The sequence below is a fragment of the Calidris pugnax genome, unplaced genomic scaffold, assembly GCF_001431845.1.
Source record: "Calidris pugnax isolate Ruff unplaced genomic scaffold, ASM143184v1 scaffold8, whole genome shotgun sequence".
Lineage (NCBI taxonomy): Eukaryota > Metazoa > Chordata > Aves > Charadriiformes > Scolopacidae > Calidris > Calidris pugnax.
The window spans coordinates 13,676,178-13,696,326 of NW_015090830.1; the positions used below are offsets into that span (position 1 = coordinate 13,676,178).

At 42.0% G+C, this 20,149-nt stretch overlaps 2 protein-coding genes across 6 annotated transcripts; both read left to right on the forward strand.

The window, feature by feature from the left end:
* The first annotated feature begins 699 nt into the window (after positions 1–699).
* On the forward strand, positions 700–9,602 carry LOC106887445 (heterochromatin-associated protein MENT-like). Of its 3 annotated transcripts, none has more exons than XM_014940973.1 (7): positions 700–867; positions 1,942–2,028; positions 3,596–3,733; positions 5,679–5,796; positions 6,369–6,511; positions 8,183–8,350; positions 9,094–9,602. In XM_014940973.1, the coding sequence occupies exons 1-7, from the start codon at positions 700–702 to the stop codon at positions 9,493–9,495; spliced, it is 1,224 nt and encodes a 407-aa protein (XP_014796459.1). In that variant the 3' UTR covers positions 9,496–9,602. The 3 variants fall into 3 exon arrangements, with proteins under 3 accessions (XP_014796459.1, XP_014796461.1, XP_014796460.1); XM_014940975.1 differs by lacking the exon at positions 1,942–2,028 and adding an exon at positions 2,678–2,686 and having other exon boundaries at positions 3,605–3,733; positions 9,094–9,495; XM_014940974.1 differs by lacking the exon at positions 1,942–2,028 and having other exon boundaries at positions 9,094–9,495.
* A 632-nt stretch (positions 9,603–10,234) lies between these two features.
* LOC106887446 (serpin B6-like) lies at positions 10,235–20,027 on the forward strand. 3 transcript variants are annotated; one of them, XM_014940977.1, is made up of 8 exons: positions 10,235–10,369; positions 12,528–12,637; positions 13,078–13,255; positions 14,255–14,392; positions 15,487–15,604; positions 15,841–15,983; positions 17,611–17,778; positions 18,730–20,027. In XM_014940977.1, the coding sequence occupies exons 3-8, from the start codon at positions 13,088–13,090 to the stop codon at positions 19,132–19,134; spliced, it is 1,140 nt and encodes a 379-aa protein (XP_014796463.1). In that variant the 5' UTR covers positions 10,235–10,369; positions 12,528–12,637; positions 13,078–13,087; the 3' UTR covers positions 19,135–20,027. The 3 variants fall into 3 exon arrangements, with proteins under 3 accessions (XP_014796463.1, XP_014796464.1, XP_014796462.1); XM_014940978.1 differs by lacking the exon at positions 10,235–10,369 and adding an exon at positions 10,537–10,555; XM_014940976.1 differs by lacking the exon at positions 10,235–10,369 and having other exon boundaries at positions 12,456–12,637.
* Positions 20,028–20,149: the final 122 nt, after the last annotated feature.

Consider the following 20,149-nt stretch of genomic DNA (forward strand, 5'->3'; position numbering starts at 1 on the left):
GGAAAAATGCCTTAATCATCAGGCTACCAGTCGATTGAGGACCAAGAACTGAGAACAGGTTGTAGGAGAGAATATACTCCTCCTGATCCTGGAATTGAACACGCAAGACAGCATGACTCTGTAGCAGTGTTTCGGATGCTCAGCATAGGGTGAACTGGTTCAAGCCTGTCTTTATTGATATCAAATAAGTACGAGATCAGGCATCCAGACTTTTCCTTTCCCAGTTGACCAAAGTGGCTAGTTGACCAGTGAACTTCACAGAAACACACACATGTTCTCTCTCTCAAGTCTGCAAAACGCTTCTTTGCTCCATGCAAATTCAGTTCAGGTACTCTCTGGGAACAGGAGGTGGAGATGTCAGTTTGAAATTCTTCAGGCAAAAATGTTCAGCTCAGCCTTGTTCCCTAGATATGCTCCGGGATTATCAGCATCTCCAGGCACAGCAGCAAGAGAGATCTAATTTGAAGGTTCTAAAAATGCTTAGGTATGAGCTAGGCTGCAGGGCATTCACCTCTGAAGCATTTCTGAGAATGCTTCAAAGCAGTTGTGGAGCCCTGGGAACATATGAAATGAAAACTCAAGGATCCCAGAATCTCTGGGCATCTCTAACACCACATGGTAGCTGGCTTTGGGACATCACCTCTCTCTGACAATCAGAGACTCAGAAACACCTCTCTCCATTTGTCTCAGGTTGTATCAATGGAGTCTCTCTCAGTGTCAACCAACAGCTTCACTCTGGACCTTTACAAAAAGCTGAATGAAACTTCCAAAGGCCAAAACATTTTCTTTTCTCCTTGGAGTATTGCAACTGCTCTTGCCATGGTCCACCTGGGTGCAAAAGGTGACACTGCAACCCAGATGGCTCAGGTAAGCTCTAAAATTAGCACTATATCACCGTATATGGTGATATATATCAGATATATATATCAGGTAGTTCCCACTTAAATTTCATTATTCTTCTGCCTATGGGGAACAGAAAGGAACGACATGGGAGAACAGTGACCTGCCATAATGTTAGGCCGGCAGTCCTGCAGGTCACTGTTCTTCCACTTTATTTCCAAGATCTCCCTGCTCTGCACTATCCCTACATTTACGTTACACTTACAGTTCCCAGAGCATTGCAAGTGGTCTGCCACAGGTAAGTTATTGACATTAGAGACTACTGCTGGTCTTGTTTGGAACTCTACCTTCTATTTTAACTGTCTTTTGAACAGAATAGTTCACTTGATGTAGTGCTCAAATAGTAATAAAGAGACAGCTTTATTAGCAAAATTAATAAGGAGCTACAATAATCTAGGAAAAGGAGTGCCAGAGATAAAATCACTGCTTCTAGACCCCAGCTGGTTCTGGAAGCAGTGGATCTGCTTTCTCGTACTGCATACCCAAGTTAATAAGTTCTCCTGAGCATGTGTTGGGCTGCACAGGACAAATACAAATACCTTTGCTTGTGACATAGTCCATAAATACAGTAATCCTCCCATGGAAAGCAGAGATACACTAGTACTGAAAATATAATTTCACTTACAGCCGCTTTAGCAGAAGTTTTCAGTCTTGTACTTTTTTTCGTTATAAGCATTTACTTAAACATATTAAATATAAAATTTTACATTTCTGTCCCAGTAATAAGACTCAGAAGTGCACTATGCTCTTTTTTGTGCTTGGTCATGATCTGAAAATAAATTCCATGAACTTACCACTTATCTAAATAAATTAATATTTGAGCCATAATATTGATCTATTATTAAGAAGTAAATGTGGCTACAATCTATATAATAATGACATAGTTATAGAGACCAAATCAACAGTAAAATCTTGTCCTCAGTAGAGTAACTGTCATTGGACATGTGAATTACCACAGAAAACTAACATAATTATATAACCCTTAGGCACATTTATCTTCAAAAAACAAGCTGTCTTTATGAACATCTATCATCATCACAGGTTCTTCATTTTAACCAGACTGCAGGAGAAGAAGATTTGTTTGAGACAACAAGGCCACCTCTGAGGAGACCAAAGAGAAGAAAGATGGTATTTATTACAACAAAGGACTCAGAGAAAAAAACCTCTGAGAAAGGGATAGTTCATCCCAACTACTGCTTCAGCTTTCTAACATTTTCTTGTTTTCAGTCTATACCTATTACCTCACTTCAGTAAGAACTATATATAGAAAAAGCAAACAAGCAGATAACGTTACCATAAAACTCATGAACACAGGTCTTCAAAAGCAGAATTGAGACACCAACTGCATTTTTACTGGCCCTAATACTGTCTTGCTTGGGTTTAACTGGTCTATGGCAATATCAACAAATTGATTGTTCAGATGTATGCAGGACAATTCTATCTCTATTAGCTTCAGTTTTTGGGTTTTCTTCTGTAGTGAAAAAACCCTATTGCATTCATACCTCACTCCAAACAAACTCTCTTCCACCTTTTTCATGCACAGACACGTCAGTGAAACAAAATTCCCCTTTAAGCTAATGCATGCCGATTCATCCTTGTTAATCAGCTCCCCAGAGACTTGCCACCTGGAGGAACCACCCAGATCTTTTTCATCAAATGAACTCCCCAGACACCAAAAGGCTTGTAAACTCAACAGGCCATATTTCTTTAGCACAGAAACTAAAAGAAAGCTCAAAGAAACTAGATTAGACAAACCAGAAATGAAAGGAGAGAAGAGGTTATATCAGTCTCTCCCTAGATGCCGGGGGATGATTCTTCAAGACGAGTCATTACATCCACATTCATTTCAGCAGCTCACGGGCTTTCTGAGTTGTAGTAAAGTCTGCCTCATCTGGTCCTTCAGACATTTGCCTCCGTTACCTCTTCAGTCTGTTCCCATCCCCTTCCAAACCCAACCTCCGCTATCCGCTGTGCTCTTTGGCTATCAGATTCTTTCCTAGGTGTCCTTCCTGGCAGGCCACATCTCGGCACAAGTGAGAAAAGACTAGAGCGAGGAATGCCACCTGACTAACCTCACAACAAGTCACCATGTGTCCATGGCACAGACTCTCAGTGTCTCATGTGCAGGGCAGGGTATATGCCATGGAGGAGGAGGAGACTGCACCCAAGCAGATGGTGGGGATCAGCCGACAGGTAGCAGCTTATTCCTCCAGTAGTGAAGCAACAGCTGGCAACAGCTGGCAAGCAAGCTCATGCTCCCTAAACCCATCAACACTGATAAGGACAGCTCCCTCCAAAATCCAAACGCAACAGCAAAATTCATGTGAAACGGACTAAATCTGAATAGTTGGTAAGTCCATGCCCTGACATTAGTGCCTGTCAGAGCAGAGCACCTCCTCAAAAGCTGCCAGGCTGCACTGATGGGTCCTTGAAATGAGATTAAACTTCCTTGGTGCGCCATCAGATAATGTCCCCAAAGGCTTACACAGCACCGCAGAAACAGATCATTGCCCTACAGAGAGAAAATAATTTATCCACTTATACACAGTGCTGCAAACATGCAACATACTCAAAAAAAGAGCTCCATCCCCTGAAATTCCTTTTTAATTAAAACAACCTGGACATTTTAAACAACCACAGCAGATGCAACACTTCAGACAGAAAAAAAGTATATTAATTGGTGTCTCTTTCCAAGGATCCTGAGTACAAGCAAGCTGAAAACATCCACTCTGGCTTTAAAGAGCTCCTGTCTGCCATCAACAAACCCAGAAGCAGCTACCTGCTGAAGACTGCCAACCGACTGTATGAGGAAAAGACCTACCCACTCCTGCCCGTGAGTTGAACATTTGTACTTAGATTATTTTGACATTAAGAGGGATTGTCAACAGCAATGATAAAAATTTTCCAAATGATAGCACTGTGGTTTCAGTGAGCCCATGAGGACAGCCATATGGAGCTGACTTTCAGAGACAAAAAGTCTATTTGTCTCCAGTAGTGGTCAACAGTTCAGGAAATGTATGGGAAGAAGGCAGGCTGCATAGCAATACTTCTCCAGACTCTGCTCTGGTCCTCAAGCAGTCTGCAGCTCAGGGACTTCCTGAACCAGAAGGCACGTCTACTTAATAGATCTTGATGAACCATTCTTTCATAAATTGGCAGACTGGCCTTTTGAATCTACTGCAGCCCTCAGCACCAGGAGTTCCACAGCTGAACTACACACCATGGGAAGCGCTTGTGTCTTTTGAGCCTGCCACCTGTCGGCATTTTTATTAGTTGATTTTTCCTTCTAAAAGGAAGCCTCTCCATCTCTTTGGTCATCCTTGTCCCCTATCTCTGTATGTTTTATACTCTAGTATTTCTGATACTGGGGAGGCTAGACAGAACTCAGACTATGGGCTCACCACAGCTTTACAGAGCGCCACTTAATATTCTCTCTTTTGTTCCCCACTCCTTTAAATTTGTATTTGCCTTTTTGGAAGCTATTGGGCAGACTTTTTTTCATGAAACCGGTCGTTATAGCCCCAATACCTCATTCCTAAACAGCAATAATCACTTTCTATGCATTACATGTCACTGGATCATTTATAAATCTTTTAATATTTATATTTTAATGTAACCAGGTAAACATTTAGACCTCAGTTTTAGGGAATAAATACTTTAGCACAGATCCCTGTGGAATTCTAGTAGTAATGACCCTTCTCCATGAACACTATTTCCTCCTACTCTTAGTTTTTAATCTGTAGTGCCATGGATGCTCAGCCTTTGGTGAGAAGTTGTACTAAATGCTTTTTGGTAATTGAAACAGACTGTAATGTCTCAACCTTCCTGACATCTGCAAAAACCTCCAACAGATTTGTCATTTAAGACTCTCTGTTATAAAATGCTGTTGACACTCCTCCAATTCATCATGTTTATCCATACACCCACTAGACCCATTCTATTCATTTGCCCCATACAGACTCATATCTTTGAAATCTTTTTTTAAAACTGACATTGTATTAATCATCTTCCAGTTTCTTGGAAGGTAGTTTTAAATGAGAGTACTTTTCTTTGATATGGGAGTTTGTTTTATCTCCCAAGTTACTAGCAATTTGTCCTTCTGAGTGCTTATTGCTCATTTTCTCCATAATCTCATGTACCTATGCTTTACAGAGAATCTAGAGAATTTCTTGCTAGGCATCTCCATGAACTGTTTCACAGCAGACAGCAATACAAACATTAATTCTGCTTTTCTGCCACGACTTTATTCCACCAGAACATTCCCTTTATACCTGATCTGTTGTCCTCACAAACTCACCTCTGAAGCAAACTAAAAGCCTTGTTTCAACTCAATATGAGACCATTCTTCCCTCTTGTACTGAATTCTACGTCATAAAGCAGGAAAAAAGTACTTAAATAATATGTCATTTTGAAAATCCTGAAACAATTGCAAAAATGTTTGTTTCATGGGGTATTTCAAAATTACAAATTTGCACTTTTGATTTCAAACAGAAAAAAACTGAAGTATCAGTTTCCTTGAGACTGAAGCTTGATCGGTCCTTATTTAATATAGAATATATTTAACATAGAATGTACCCTTATTTTAAGGCTTATCCAATTTCAAACAATTTATATTTACTTCAATTACGTAGTAGCAGACTGTACTGTTAATAGTAGAGATAGTAGTATCTGCACTATCTGTAGTGCAGATAGTGTAGACTATTGAAGTGATCCTTTCTAACATTTTTATAACTCAAATTTAACTAAATAAGCATACATTTTCCAATTCTATCTTTCAGAAATTCTTACAGCTCATTACAAGCTATTATAATGCAAAGCCACAAGCTGTAAACTTTAAGACAGCTGCAGAACAAGCCAGAGCCCTGATCAATTCCTGGGTTGAAAATAAAACCGAGAGTAAGTACCACTTAGATGGCTTTTTTCTTGTTTCACTTTCAAATAATTTGTATTTCCACATTTATTGCTCTTGCAGCCAAGGATCCATAAAAGATGGAAACTGAGGGGAGATGCCAAGCAAAGTGCAGTTAAATAGCTTGAAGCATGCCTCTCTCCAAAACTAACTGCTGCTCCTGACAAGGTTCTTCTCTTGATTCTTCATGCTGTAGCCTCTTCTGAATTATTGCTTTTCAGAGGGAGGCACAGGTAGATACTGAGTGGCTCTGCTTTGATTAGTGAGGATTTTACTTCTGCACTCTTCAGCTGCTTGCAACCAACTTCACAGAACATCCAGGCTATTCCACTTCACCCACTTCCCAATGCCATTTACTACTGAAATTGCAATATTTAAAAAAAAAAAAAAAAAAAAATAGAGCCATTTTTACCATATGTATACCATGAAAAACGTACCATAAAATATCTCCAAAATGCAAACATTTTTGCTAGATAGGTAGGTACAAAGAAGGCACAATTAAAATTGGCAAGTTAAACAGTCACACTGGAATAACAGTCCTATTTGTCTGATTTTGAAGGGAAAATCCAGGATCTGCTGCCTGCAGGATCTGTCGATTCTCACACGGTATTGGTCTTAGTAAATGCCATTTATTTCAAAGGAAACTGGGAAAAGAAATTTCTAGAAAAAAATACTTCTGAGAGGCCCTTCAGACTGAGCAAGGTAAATTCCTTTTCTATATGCCTATTGTGATGTATCAATATGTCTATTACTGAAGAGCAAGAAATCTCTAATATTTCACCTGCATTTCATATACCACTGCAACACTACTCGTAGCTGGGCACATGGCACAAACCCAGTGAGAATGGCAATTGTGAAAATAAATCCGCATCATCTTATTTACACATATCCACAAGAATATGATTTTCACTTTAATTAAGAGCTGCTCGGTATCAAAACACTTGAGAACACTGTGGCTAACTAAGAAGAAATTTCCTTAAGTACCAAGGTCCCATTTTCACACAGGAGGGAGTTGCTTTTGAGAGCCCCGCGTACACACCTACGTCTCCTTTCTGCTTTTGAGACACGGTGTGTACTCCAAGTTCAACGAAACTGAACCAGCTGCTCCTTCCTCACGCGCCCTGGGTGTTGCCTAAAAACCTCAAAGGGAATTTGCCTGGGGTTTGTCATTTTAGCTGAGTGTGTGAGGATGATGTATTCGGTGTAAGCTGAGGGCACACTACTGAGCTAACAGTATTTAACCGATCATGCCCTGACAATGCACAGTAGCTGACTGGAAGCATACTTTTGGACTGTGTCGAAGGCAAGCACAATTATTTGTCAGTGGAAGCATATATCTTGTTTGACATAGATTATGAGTGCAAACACCTTTTGTACGCCAGGAAATTCAAAGTGATTGTGTCTTTGTGTTCAGTGATTCAGACTGTGTATCCGAAACCTACTATGCCACCTGTGCGCGTTTAGGATCCATCGTGGTACATGGTTGTGGTGGGCTGACCTTGGCCAGGTGCCCACCAAGGCGCTGTATCACTCCCCCTTTTCAACAGGACAGGGGGAGAAAAACAGGACAAAAAGCTCACGGGATGAGATAAGGACAGGGAGATCATTTATCAATTATCACCATGGGCAAAACAGGCTCGACTTACAAAAATTAATTTAATTTATTGCAAATTAACCAGAGTAGGATAATGAGAAATAAGACCAAATATAAAACACCTTCCTCCACCCCTTCCTTCTTCCCAGGCTCAACCTCACTCCCTCAAAGCAGCACAGGGGGACAGGGAATGGGGCTTGTGGTCACTTCATAATGCTTTGTCTCTGCCGCTCCTTCCTCCTCACACCTTTCCCCTGCTTCATTGTGAGGTCCCACCAACAGGATACAGCCCTTCACGTCCAATGTGGGACCTTCCCAGAGGCTGCAGTTCTTCAAGAACTGCTCCAGCATGGGTCTTTACATGGGGTGCAGTCCTTCAGGAATGGACTGCTCCAGCATGGGTCTCCTACAGGGTCATAGGTCCTGCCAGTAAACCTGCTCCTGAGTGGGCTCCTCTCCATGGGGTCACAGGACCTTGCTCCTGAGTGGGGTCTCCCTGGGTTGCATTGTCCTTCAGGGCACAACCACCTGTTCTAGCATGGGGTCCATATAACGTGATTCAATCATCAGGTAGATACCGTACGTGGCTTTGATCCCCATGGCTTTGAAAAGGGGGTGTATGTGGTGGTGTCCAAAGGAGAGGGTACTGAGTATGCAAATGCTGCTGAGACTTGTATTTGTTTATGAATTTTTGTTTTCAGTTCAGTGAAGCAAGTAATCTTTATCATCCATTTCAGGGAATGAAGTAACACTATTTTTTATGCCTGAATTTTTCACAGACCAAGACTAAACCAGTACAGATGATGTTTCTGAGAGATATGTTTCTTATATTCCATGAAACAACCATGAAATTCAAAATCATTGAGCTGCCATATGTGGCAAATGAACTCAGCATGTTCATTCTCCTACCAGATGACATCAATGATAACACCACCGGTCTGGAGCGGGTAAAACTGACCTACTGTTCCATCACATACATTATGAGACAGTAACAGAAACAGATGAAAAGAGTGAGGAAGAACAAGCTTCAAAATCATGGCAGAATAGGTTCTGATGTGTGCGTACTGTGTGTGTTTCATAAAGTATAACACCATGACTTCTCAGCTTAGGATTCAGTGCATCTGATAACATTGCAAATACAGCATTTTACTTAGGGGCACACCTAAAATGTCTGTCCACACAACTGACTTTGCCTGTTTTGTGTCCCCTTTTCTATTGCTGAAATAGCATAGGGAAAGCAAGAACCAAATCTGAATTTGCCCTGGAGTTATCTTCTTCTGAGGGCTGCATTAATTAATTTTTATGTCATTTTCAATCTGTATTTCCACCTGATATTTTGTGGTGAGGCTTCTCAAACTAAGTGCTGGTTACCCTGACTCAGAAGGTATCAACAGCCACTCATGACCATGCCAGGATGAGTCTCAGATTCTAAACAGATCAGGGCAAACATCTTTTTATTTGTACCTGGTCCCATGTGTTCCAGTTACTTACTGCTACTAAGAGGAAAATAATCCATACACTCACATAGTAAGTGCTTATTATTAGCATTATCGGTCACACATTGCAAAAAAGCAATACTCTTCACACCAGAGAAAAAATAACAAACTACTCTGACGGTTCAGGCCTATACCTCACCACCTTTAAGGACATAGGGTGTAAGTTACTGACAGCCTGATCTCACTCATTGCAGGTGGAAAGAGAGCTGACCTACAGGAAACTGGCTGAATGGACCGAAACAGCCAACATGATAAAAGCTGAAGTGGATTTGTACCTGCCCAAGTTGAAGCTGGAAGAGAATTACGACCTTAAATCCACTTTGAGCAGCATGGGGATACGAAATGCTTTTGACCCTGTTCACGCTGATTTCACAGGGATGTCAGCTAAGAAGGACCTTGTCATCTCAAAAGTTATTCACAAAGCTTTTGTGGAGGTCAATGAAGAAGGTACTGAGGCAGCAGCTGCCACAGGTGTCCTGGTGCTGAGATCAAAAGCACCAGCAATGACTTTTAAAGCTGACCACCCTTTCCTCTTCTTTATCAAACACAACAAATCCCAAACCATCCTCTTCTTTGGCAGACTCTGCTCACCCTAGTCAGAGTTACTCCTTGCCCTGTGGAACAGCAGAAAGGACTACCACAGCACACCAGGCCATCAAGAGTAGCTCTGTCCCTTAAACCCTTATAGCTATGGCATTTCTATCCCTTCACGGACGTGTGTACAAATGTAGGCTAACAGTGGCCCCCTCCTCACCCTCACCTGATTCAGGTGTGTTCTTAGCACTTACTCCCACCCCACAGCAGTTAGACCCAGCTCCTACTGACCCCTCCATTAGGTCCTTGCTTTACAGCTGGAAGCAGTAAAGCCCTCCCTGCCCACCACCTGCCGCCATTGCCTTGCCTTCCTTCCACACCCCACCTGAGCCCTCACCAGCTTCGCATGTCACTCCTACTCCCTTAAAAAAAATAATTACAAAATACACGTTTATAAGGGCAACTTGTCCCCCTCAGAGCCGCAGGTACACGAGGCACGGGCCAAGCCCATACGGTCTCTGGGGTGCAGCAACACATCACTTTCACTCAAAGCCACCCCCGCTTCAAAAATGATTATTAATAATAATAACTGCTCGCGGACTAGTGTTTTCTGTCAGCTCTGCCACCAGAGGGAGACAGAGGTGAAAAATCACCCCCTGCGGCCAGGCGAGGCCCGCCGAGATATAAAGGCAGCGAGAGGGGTGGGCGGCCCCTCCATGGCGGTGGGCGGCAGCCATTTTACCCCCTGGGGCTGTGGCGCTTCGCCGCCCTGACAGCGGCGTCCAAACGGCCATTTTGGCCTAAGGCCGGGGCGCGGCCGAGGAGGGGCCGAGCTTCCCCCATCTCTCTCCCCCCAGCTCGGCAATGCTTCCGGGGGAAGGGAAGGAAACAAGGGCGGGCTGGATCTGGGAGGAGGGGAGCGCGGTGCCCGGCGGGGTGAGTGGGGCGGTTCCGCTCTCCGGCAGGTGTCGTTTTCTACTGGAAACTTACGGGTTGTTTTTTTTTTTAAGGAAGCGGACGCTGCGTGGGGTCCTTCTATTATTTTCAGGGTTGGTCCTGTGTCCCCCCACCCCCCCTTTTTCGTGGCGTGATTTCCGCTTCTTGCCAGCGGGAGTTGCAGCGGTGCGTAGGGAGTGCTTTCCGCGTGTAGGAGTGAGGGGGACACCGCGGAAATGTGGAATCTTAACGTGTTTCATGGTGGGGGGGCGGGTCTTTCCCCTCCTTTCCTATTCCCCAGCGCTACGCCCCGGCGACTGCCGAGCCCTTGGCTTCTTGTGCTACCGGGATGGCGACAACTCTGTGGGGCTCCTCCCTGTCCCTCTCCCCTCCTGCGGGGGCACACGGGCCCGGAGCCGGCGGTGGTGGGGCCCAGGCGGGGGGCTCCGTCACCCCCCGGCCCCTGGAGAGGCGCGAAGTGGGGGAGCCGCCCTCCGCAGCTGTGGGAGACCTTACCCTGCGAGTGTTTTAATGTCGCTCCCGGCTCTCCAAATCCTAAAGAGCGCCCCTTTCCGTCAAGAAAGCGCGGCGTGGGTTCAGGGGGTGGGAAGAGGGGTGTCTGTGCAGCTTCCCGTGTGGAGGTAGGCACCGCCAGAGGCTCATCACTCCGAGTTCCCCCGCTGACTGGGTTTGAAACAGCCGTGCTGTGGCTCGGCTGAGGCGAGATGGGGGACACCGGCGCACAGCAGGCGATGGTGGATGCCCTAGTCTCGGTGGGGTGTATCTCCCGGGCCGCAGGCTGGAGGAGAGGGGCGCCCTGCTCTGCTCGGGTTCCTCCATGGCAGAACCGGGAGAGATGCTGCACTGTCTGTCGGCGGCTTAATCTGGATGTAGCCTTTCTGTTCATAAAGACTGTTCTAAAGCCTGGGTGTCTACTGCTGAGAATATATGCTTTGAATCCATAGTGAGAGTGATACACAGGGTAGGGGCATCCAGGAGCACCCGCACGGGCGCCTCACCACTGGCCTGGGGAGACCAGAATGAGGAATGATTTGTTGTGGGCAAACCTTCTGTCACTGAGGGGTTTGTCGCAAAAAGGTTACAAGCAACTGACAAGTATGTGCTTGTATCGTATGTTTCTTGTTCCTTAAAGTGCAGTCATCCTGTACTGTCTCTGGAACCACTCTGATCAGAAGGGTATTAATGAGCTGCGGGGAAAGTATGGATAACTGTAGACATACCACTCCTAGCCTTGTCCTCTGGCTGTTGAAATGTTACTTAAAATTTGGTTAAATGCACTGATTTTTTAGGTAGGCAAATAGTGTCAATTACTGCCTTTTGTCTGTAAACTCTTGTCTGTCATGGAAGCCCTAGAAAAACCTTCTAGGTAATAGTGTTTGCTGTTGTCACCATTCCTGTGCATTTTGATCTCCAGGTCAAAAAACCTTATTGCCAGCAATCTGACAGGTATCGGGGCAGTTGTAAAGCTCTGGTCTTCATTGTAACCAACATGAACTGAAAATACTAAGTGCCTTGTACTCGTGCTGTGAAGTCCATGTAGTTAAATTACTCCTTCCAAACAGAATTGGAGGATTGTTTTCATCTCAGCTTGCTTTTTTGTTTTAATCTTTCAGTTATGGGAGAAGAGAAACGGGAGAAACGTTTCTATTGTTTATTGCAAAGCTACTAGAAAGAAATATTCTTCGGTGGAATAGCATGCGTGCAGAAACTTGTTCTCTCCACCTATTTGTTTGAGATAATGAATTAGTTACATGACACTGCCTTAAGGGAAGAGCAGAACACAGAAACCTTTACTACTAGCTGATATCTTATGATGTCTGGTGATGCATATCTGTAGTAAACTCAGCATTCTAGTATTTATTGCTCCTTTTATGGGTGTGTAGGTGGGTAACCAACCTAACATTAAACCACACAACTGATGTATATAGAGCACGACAGGCATTGAGTTAGAGATGTTCAAGTGTGCATGTACCATAAAGTTTTCTGTAAGCAGGTTTTTTCATTATGTGTGTTTCCGTGTTGTAGGCAATAAATTGGAACTGAAATGGACTTTGATTTTACTATAATTTCCTGCTGTAGTACAAAGCAATCCATCATGCTGACCAAATAACTTTTTTCTTCTCTTTTAATCTTGTAGATCAAGTCATTCTGCTGACTGCTACCAGACTGACTGTTACGTGTGCACACTGTGTTTTAAACCTAAGAGTAAGCTGAAGGTAATTCTGAAGCTACATAGACTTGGAGAAGGTAAGAGTTTCTAATTCTGCCGTTCTGATGCCTAACTTTTTGCTCTGGTTTTCACATAAAGGCAAATAATTGTGAACTCGAAAGAGACTTGTTTTAATAAATCATAAAGAAAATGGTTTTGAATATAACAATCTCAAAAGATGTAATGTTATTTACCCAGTGAAGAGTCTAATGACACCAGCGGGAATTGCTGTTTTTGTTACAGATATGTGATTGAAATAGAAAAGCAAAAAAAGAAAATCCTTAAAATAACTTCAGTGCCTAGTGTGGGATTTAAGGTGCTTGTTCCACTAAATCGGTTTTTCAGCGAGTTGATAATTTTCCAGCCTAATTATGACACTTACTGCATAGTTCATACTGGGAAAGGTAGAAGATAGAAGTAACTTACCAGTTTGTATTCAGATAAATTTGAGCCGTTCTTGTTTTGTTTTATCTTCCAGTCTCTGAACCATGGAGAGCCTCTGTGCAGCAAATACCACTTTTGCGCTTGACCTCTTAAGAAAGTTGTGTGAGGAAAAAAGTGGGCAGAATGTATTCTTTTCACCTTTTAGTATTTCTTCTGCTTTGTCTATGATTTTGCTGGGTTCAAAAGGTAACACTGAGGCCCAAATAGCAAAGGTATGTGTAAATAAACTTAGTGTATTAACAACAAATATGAACAGCAAATCTGTATTATGCTTGTGACCTGCACTTATGCTGAACTATGATTGTCATTTGAGTCTCAGAGCAGAGGTTTTCCTTTGGTGTGTATGTAAGCAGTACCTGGTTTTATATGGGGAGCTTCCTTCAGTGTAAAATTAGGAGGTTCCTCATTTTTGTTTTGGGGGTTTTGGAGGTTTATTGAGACAGATCTTCCTTCATTAAGACATACCTAGGGGTTTTTTTGTTGGTTTGATATATCTCTAGCTGCATAATACTTCTATCTGCTTGATATCAGACTATACATGTTCTGAAAATGTAGCTAGACACACACAAAATAAATATTTAAAATCCACCCTGTATGCATCTAAAAATGGTAGCTGCATCTTGATTAATTTTTTTTAAACTTGCTCACGTGGCAAGTACCACTTGGCATATTTAATACTGTCAATTGCATATGTAAAAAATGCATAATTAGTCATTTTTGTTATTATGTTTGCCTCTTTTACTAAGTGGAAGAGGAGTATAAACACACATTTTGCTTTCATTAAATCTATAAAAGTTTCTCCAAAATTGTATTATTGCTGTACTTGGAGATATTTGAAATCTGTCTGGACATAGTCCTGGCCTACCAGCTGTAGATAGCCCTGCTTGAGCAGGGAGGTTGTAGCAGGTGACCTCTAGAGGTCCTTTCCAACCTCAACAGTTGTTTTGTGATCCTTTAATGCTTGGCTTGAGTAAAGGAAACTCAATACTGCTGACTCTTCACTGAATCTATTACTTGTACGACATCTGGGTGGGTGCATCATATGTGACTTGCACAATAAGCTCCAGAAGGGAGGTGTGATGAAAGATCTTTTGGCTTCAAGTCACAGTTCTTAAACTCAAAAGTCACTTTTAAATAAAAAAATACCTGTGCTGAAGCAACTGTGTTTATAGAAGGCATGGACTTCACTGAAGGTATTTGTCTTTCTACAGGTGCTTTCTTTGAACAAAAGTGAGGATGCTCACAATGGGTATCAATCACTTCTCTCTGAAATTAACGATCCAAACACCAAATATATACTGAGAACTGCTAACCGACTTTATGGAGAAAAGACGTTTGAGTTTCTCTCAGTAAGTAACAATTTAAGTTTGTGGTGGTTTTTGGTATAGTGTACTTGCTACCTGTTTCCTTTGGAGGCCAAAGGCAGGCTTTCGGTTTTACTTTTCAAATTTTCTAGGCTGAGGCCGAGCAATATGATGGATTGTGCCAAAGCCCAGTGTCTGAACTTCATGGGGAAGCTCTTCTTAGATGGCTTAGGATCTGAAGGTGCAACTGGTGCAAATCACTGTAAAAGCCATCAAACACTAAATCTTCAAGGTTCCATGATCCATTCATTTTAGCTGTGGAGGAAATGATCGATGTGTATCTCTTCCCTTGGGCATGTGTAAATACAATAAAAAGAACTGTTATTGCTTTTCAGTATGGGCAGTGTGGTGCAGCTTTTCTGTCATGTAAGTCAGCCAGAGAACATACTAAGAGGAGTACATGACTCTTAAGACTTTTCTTATCAGACAGACTTTTCTTATCAGATGATCTAAATAAGGATAATAGGTACTGTTATACATGTTTCTGTAGATGGTTCCCTAGAAGCAGTAAGATGTAAGGTGCTTGTTTTGTTTTTTTTTTTCCCCCGGGGTGATTTACAGTGATTACTTTAATGAAGAATGCGTAGTGTTTCATTTGTCTAGTAGATAAAAATTACATTGACTGTAGTCTAAAACTTTACATCTGTGTAATAAAGATCTAACTATATTAAACTAGGGACAAGATGTTTTTTTTCCTCTCTAAGAAAAGTCAGTATTCTCTGACTTAAAGGTTTCCTATTAGTGTGGGAGGTTTAACAATGAAATTTATGTAGAGAGAAGCTTACAAAATCATGTGTTCTCTCATGAAAGCAAAAAAAAAAAAAAACCCCAAAAACTAGCAACATAATTCTCAATTAAGTTGTGTATAACTTCCTAGCGTAGTTGTTAAACAAGCCATTTGCCTTAACATACAGTGGACAATTCCTAGTTCTAACAGGAATGTGTCAGACAACTTCAATGGCTCTATATGAAGCTGGGGAACAGAAGCAGGCAGATTTTCTTGGTATATTTAAGAATCATCTGTGGCTAAATGACAGTAAAATGCATTGTTAAAAAGCTGTTCTGAATGTCTATGTTAGTCATTTATAGAGTCAAGCCAGAAACTGTACCATGCTGGACTAGAACAGACTGACTTCGTGAATGCTTCAGAGGATTGCAGAAAACAAATAAATGGCTGGGTAGAGGAAAGGACTGAAGGTGAGCGTTTTGCAGAATGCCCTGTTGTATTTAATGGCAGCCAGGGCTTGGCTAAACAGCTATTTCAAGATATAATATTGTAAATTAAAAGAACCCAAGCATTGAGCTCTTGCTCTGTGTGGTACATAATCATCTTCTGTATAGTGTATTAATTACAAGAGTATATACTGTATTAGGTAAGTGTGGCATGTATGTAATTTTTAAAAATTGTTTTCTTTTTCCTATGTATCATAAAGGTAGAATTCAGAACCTGTTGGCAGAGGGGATTCTCAATTCACTGACCAGACTTGTGTTGGTGAATGCCATCTATTTCAAAGGCAACTGGGAAGAGCAGTTCAACAAAGAGAGTACAACAGAAAGGCCATTTCATATTAACAAGGTATGATGTGTTAAAATGCTGATGATACACTGTTACTCTGAAATGAATACATTTAACTCAAAAAAAACCCCAAACAACAAAAAACCAAAACTATTCACGCAACAAAAAACCGAAACTCAAGCACTATAAATGAATTTCATTCATAGGCTGTATGAAATTCCTCATACCCCTTCCTTTAATAGGAACACTCTGTGTAGTTTCTGTTGTTTCACACAATTTCTAGAAACTTCAATACAAAAATCATATATTTCTTTCATTCTGTCACTTTTTTTCCTTTACCCTTCTTGGTTATTAGAGAAGTAGCTCTCTACCTAGTTAATTTGGAATTGGGGAGAAGACAACAGTTGAGTGAAGCTGTCAGGCTATTTGAGAGTTGTGAATGACTTCACAGAAGTCAGTGAACTTGATTATTTTATCATAAAACTGGTGTGGATAAGAAAAGAAACATTCCTTTAGGTTGTAGGCAGAAAAGAGCACTTCTACATGTGCAGGAATTTCTGAATGTAAGTTTTCTTCAGTCTATTATTATTTTAAGATCAGAGCCTTTGGAATCCAGGTAACTATTGGAGAAAGTTTTAAAGTTGGGGAATGCTGCCTTGGCTCACCCAGGGATGTTGCTTTTAGATCAGCAAAGAACTGCACATTGCTTTCCTTGTAAAACTAAATGGCTTAAGTTTGTATTTTTATGCTACTAATTGACTAGGTACTGGTGAAGTCTGTGAGTAGGCTCAAAGGAGCGATTGGAAATCCCTTGAAGTTTTAAGCTAGTTATTTAACTGTCCAATAGCAAAGATTAACATTAGCATTCCAGGAGCCTTTCCAACATCCTGTGACATTTTCTGACTCTTGCACTTCTTATGATTCACTGGATGATTTTCACAAGCTGTGTGGCCTTTTTCCATCCTTTTCATGTGGCATTGCTGCTGCAAAGCAATTTCTACCGTATTTCCTGTAGGCATTGTTTCAATGGGCTTTATTTTAAAAACAAGAAATTATTTGCATGGTTATCTCATGAAAGTGAGGCAGAAAGCAATGAAACCCTTAACTGAAAAGGAGGAAATAATGATGTAAACAATAGCAGCTGCTGCTCCATGGGAAAATGGGAGGAGATACCAGAGAATAAAATGGAGAGGAAAAATTTTTCCCTTCTGTACTATCCATGTGACTTAAGAATTCAAAATAATGCTCTCGCTTTCTTGGCATTTTTATTATCATTTTAAAATATTTGAATTCCTCTTTGCTATAGCGCTTGGAGCTACATGGACTACAAATGAAAATAACTATTTTAAAATTTATTTTGTATTCATTTAAAGCAAGGAGCATGGGCCCTGCATCTTACCGACTCTGCTTAGTGCTTGTCACTAGTTCTGAAGTGAGCAAACTTATGTGTGACCTCTTTGCCTAAAAGGAAATGTCACAGGCATTTCCACATTAGTAATTAAAAAAATGAATTTTGGGGATCCTTACTTTGTGTCTCTTGCTTTACAAAAGACAGTGGTGGGGCTGTACTCTGTGTTTAGTTTTCTTTAGCCAAATTCTAAAATGCCCCAGGTAACTGGATGCCTGCTGTGTATTTTGAGACAGCGTACTAGCTCTCTACTAACTGGTGACATCTCTTTATTTTTAGAATGAGACCAAGCCTGTGCAGATGATGTTCAAGAAGGCTAGATTTAACATGACCTATATTGGGGACTTACAGACCAAAATCCTTGAGCTCCCTTACGTTGGTAATGAACTCAGCATGATCATCCTGCTCCCCAATGCAATCGAGGATGAATCCACTGGCTTGGAAAGCGTAAGTTGAGCTAAATATAAAGACAGTCTTATCCTTCCAGGGAAGAGTTTGATATTGCATATAGACCTGCAGTTCAATTCCAAAGCTATTATATCACTGGTGCTCAACACCAGCTGAAATATCCCACACCTCCCTGCCCCCCAGGTGATTGGCATGCCTTCTGTCACTGCTGGTCACTCTGTGTGCTGCCCCCTCAGCCAGGGGCTTTAGAGGAAGACCTGACCCTCCCCAGGAGCAGAGCTTAACTGAAGTTATGGTGAAAGCATAGTGTGGTGAGCATCATCTAGGGTGAGAGGGGATTTAGGGGAGTGCTTAGAAAATCCATAGATCTTCCATACTGAACAGCTGGCAGATTGTCTCTGGCCCACCACTGGTTAACAGGCTCACAGGAAACTGTAAGATCTCTTCTGTTGTGGAGGTATGATACGAGTTTTGGCTATTTCATGCTCTGGTCAAGAAATTTATTAATCAGGCTTTCTAACACTGACTGCAAAGGGCATTGTGAGCACACTTTTTCATCAGCCTGTCAACCTGAAGGAGGATCCTGTGGTTAAGAGAAAAACTGAGTTCAGCTCCTTAGGGACATCGTCATCAGTTCTTCTGTGTCTTTGCTTCCCATATTTAAAAATGTCAAAAACCAAACCAAAAAGCCCAAACAAAAAACAAAACACAAAACCCAACTCCACCAATCTAATGTGGTTATAAAAGTTAACTTTATGTGGAAGGGACTGATCCTTATTGTATCTACCAGAAGCATATGGGATTGACCTCAGCTGGGGCTGGAGTCTCTAGCAAGAAGTATAACTTCACTTTTGGCTTGAGACCCTCTAAACCCTGGAAGAAAGACGCATGTTATGCACTGTGTAAACACACACAGTAATCACCACTTTAAGCTGTGTAAAACCGACTCTCTTCTCATTTTAATTATGTAACTTTGGGGTTTTGCTTTAGCTGCAAAGAGAGCTTACGTACGAGAAGCTGATAGATTGGATCAATCCTGAAATGATGGACAGTACAGAGGTAAGGGTGTCTTTACCCAGATTTAAACTGGAAGAAGATTATGATCTGAAGCCCCTCCTGAGCAGCATGGGAATGCCCGATGCGTTTGACTTGAAGAAGGCAGACTTCTCGGGAATGTCAGCTGGCAACGAGCTGGTGCTCTCTGAAGTGGTTCACAAGTCCTTCGTGGAAGTCAACGAAGAAGGCACTGAGGCAGCTGCTGCCACGGCAGGAGTGATGATGTTGCGCTGCGCAATGATCGTTCCAGAGTTCACCGCTGATCACCCATTCCTCTTCTTCATCCGGCACAACAAAACATCGAGCATCTTGTTCTGTGGCAGATTTTGCTCTCCCTAAAAAGGAGGTGTCTTGGCAGAAGAGCCACCATTACACAATAATGTCCTGTTTCTTTAGGAAAAAGGCTACTCTTTTTGCACTAATTGTCTCTTTCAAGTGTGCCTGAACTTCTGTGGTCTTCACCTCGGGCTCGACTAGAATAGCAGAGCCCCTTAAACGTACACAGCAACTGCCCCTTAGAGCAGCTCTCCTGCCCTGTGCGCCTGTGTGCAGAGGTCTCTCTGCTTCTTGCTGACACAAGGAGCTTCCCACTGGCTCGGTGACCGCTTCGGCTGTCCTTGCAGTCCCCGTTGCACTCCACTTCTTGTGGCCACCCCACAGCTGGTCAGGCAGTGACATCTCATGGGAAAGGAAGAAGTTGATTTTGTTTCTGACAAGCACATCTCTAGCTCCCTTCCTTCTTTTTTTTTTTTTTTTTAATTCCAGAGTTGTCATCCATTTAATGTCACTACATATTCCCTAGAGATAAAAGGAGGCTTTGGTGGTCTGTTCCCAATGTTGCTAGCCAGCCTGACTAAACAGGGGGGGCGTTTCTTACATAATAACTGGACAAGCACTTAGGCAAGAATGAGAATAAAAGCACATCTTTGTACCACGTGTCCTTACAGGGTAGTCAGGGGGTGAGGGTGCTTGTTTCATCACCGCAGGATGCCTGGCTTTATTACATACCACCTTATTTATCAGTCCTTTAACCAAGAATGTAATCAAAGAGCATATGGTGCCTATGGAATAGTTAAATGACAAAGCTTTATTTTTTTTGCTATTATATATTTTTCCTATTTGCAGTGCCTGAAACATGTTAGTTTAACTATAATACCAAAGACCTAGCTGATACAACTTTCCTAAGACAGTGATTTGTTCTGTTTCTGACACAATAAAAGAACTGAAAGTGCTGTAGGGTTGCTCCATTTTTTTCCCCAACTGTAAATGATGTTGCTTTTTTAAAAAAAATTGCAATATGAAGAGAACAGTTATTTCTTGACAGAGCACAGCCAGCTTCTGCGTGGAGTTAATT

Excerpts from the sequence above, each read along its gene's own strand:
- LOC106887446 (XM_014940977.1), top strand. The coding sequence starts at position 13,088 with ATGGAGAGCCTCTGTGCAGCAAATACCACTTTTGCGCTTGACCTCTTA. Across the intron at positions 15,984-17,610 it reads GGCCATTTCATATTAACAAG|AATGAGACCAAGCCTGTGCA; the intron begins GTATGATGTGTT and ends CTTTATTTTTAG. Across the intron at positions 17,779-18,729 it reads AATCCACTGGCTTGGAAAGC|CTGCAAAGAGAGCTTACGTA; the intron begins GTAAGTTGAGCT and ends GTTTTGCTTTAG.
- LOC106887445 (XM_014940973.1), top strand. The coding sequence starts at position 700 with ATGGAGTCTCTCTCAGTGTCAACCAACAGCTTCACTCTGGACCTTTAC. Across the intron at positions 868-1,941 it reads CTGCAACCCAGATGGCTCAG|GTTCTTCATTTTAACCAGAC; the intron begins GTAAGCTCTAAA and ends TCATCATCACAG. Across the intron at positions 3,734-5,678 it reads AGACCTACCCACTCCTGCCC|AAATTCTTACAGCTCATTAC; the intron begins GTGAGTTGAACA and ends TCTATCTTTCAG.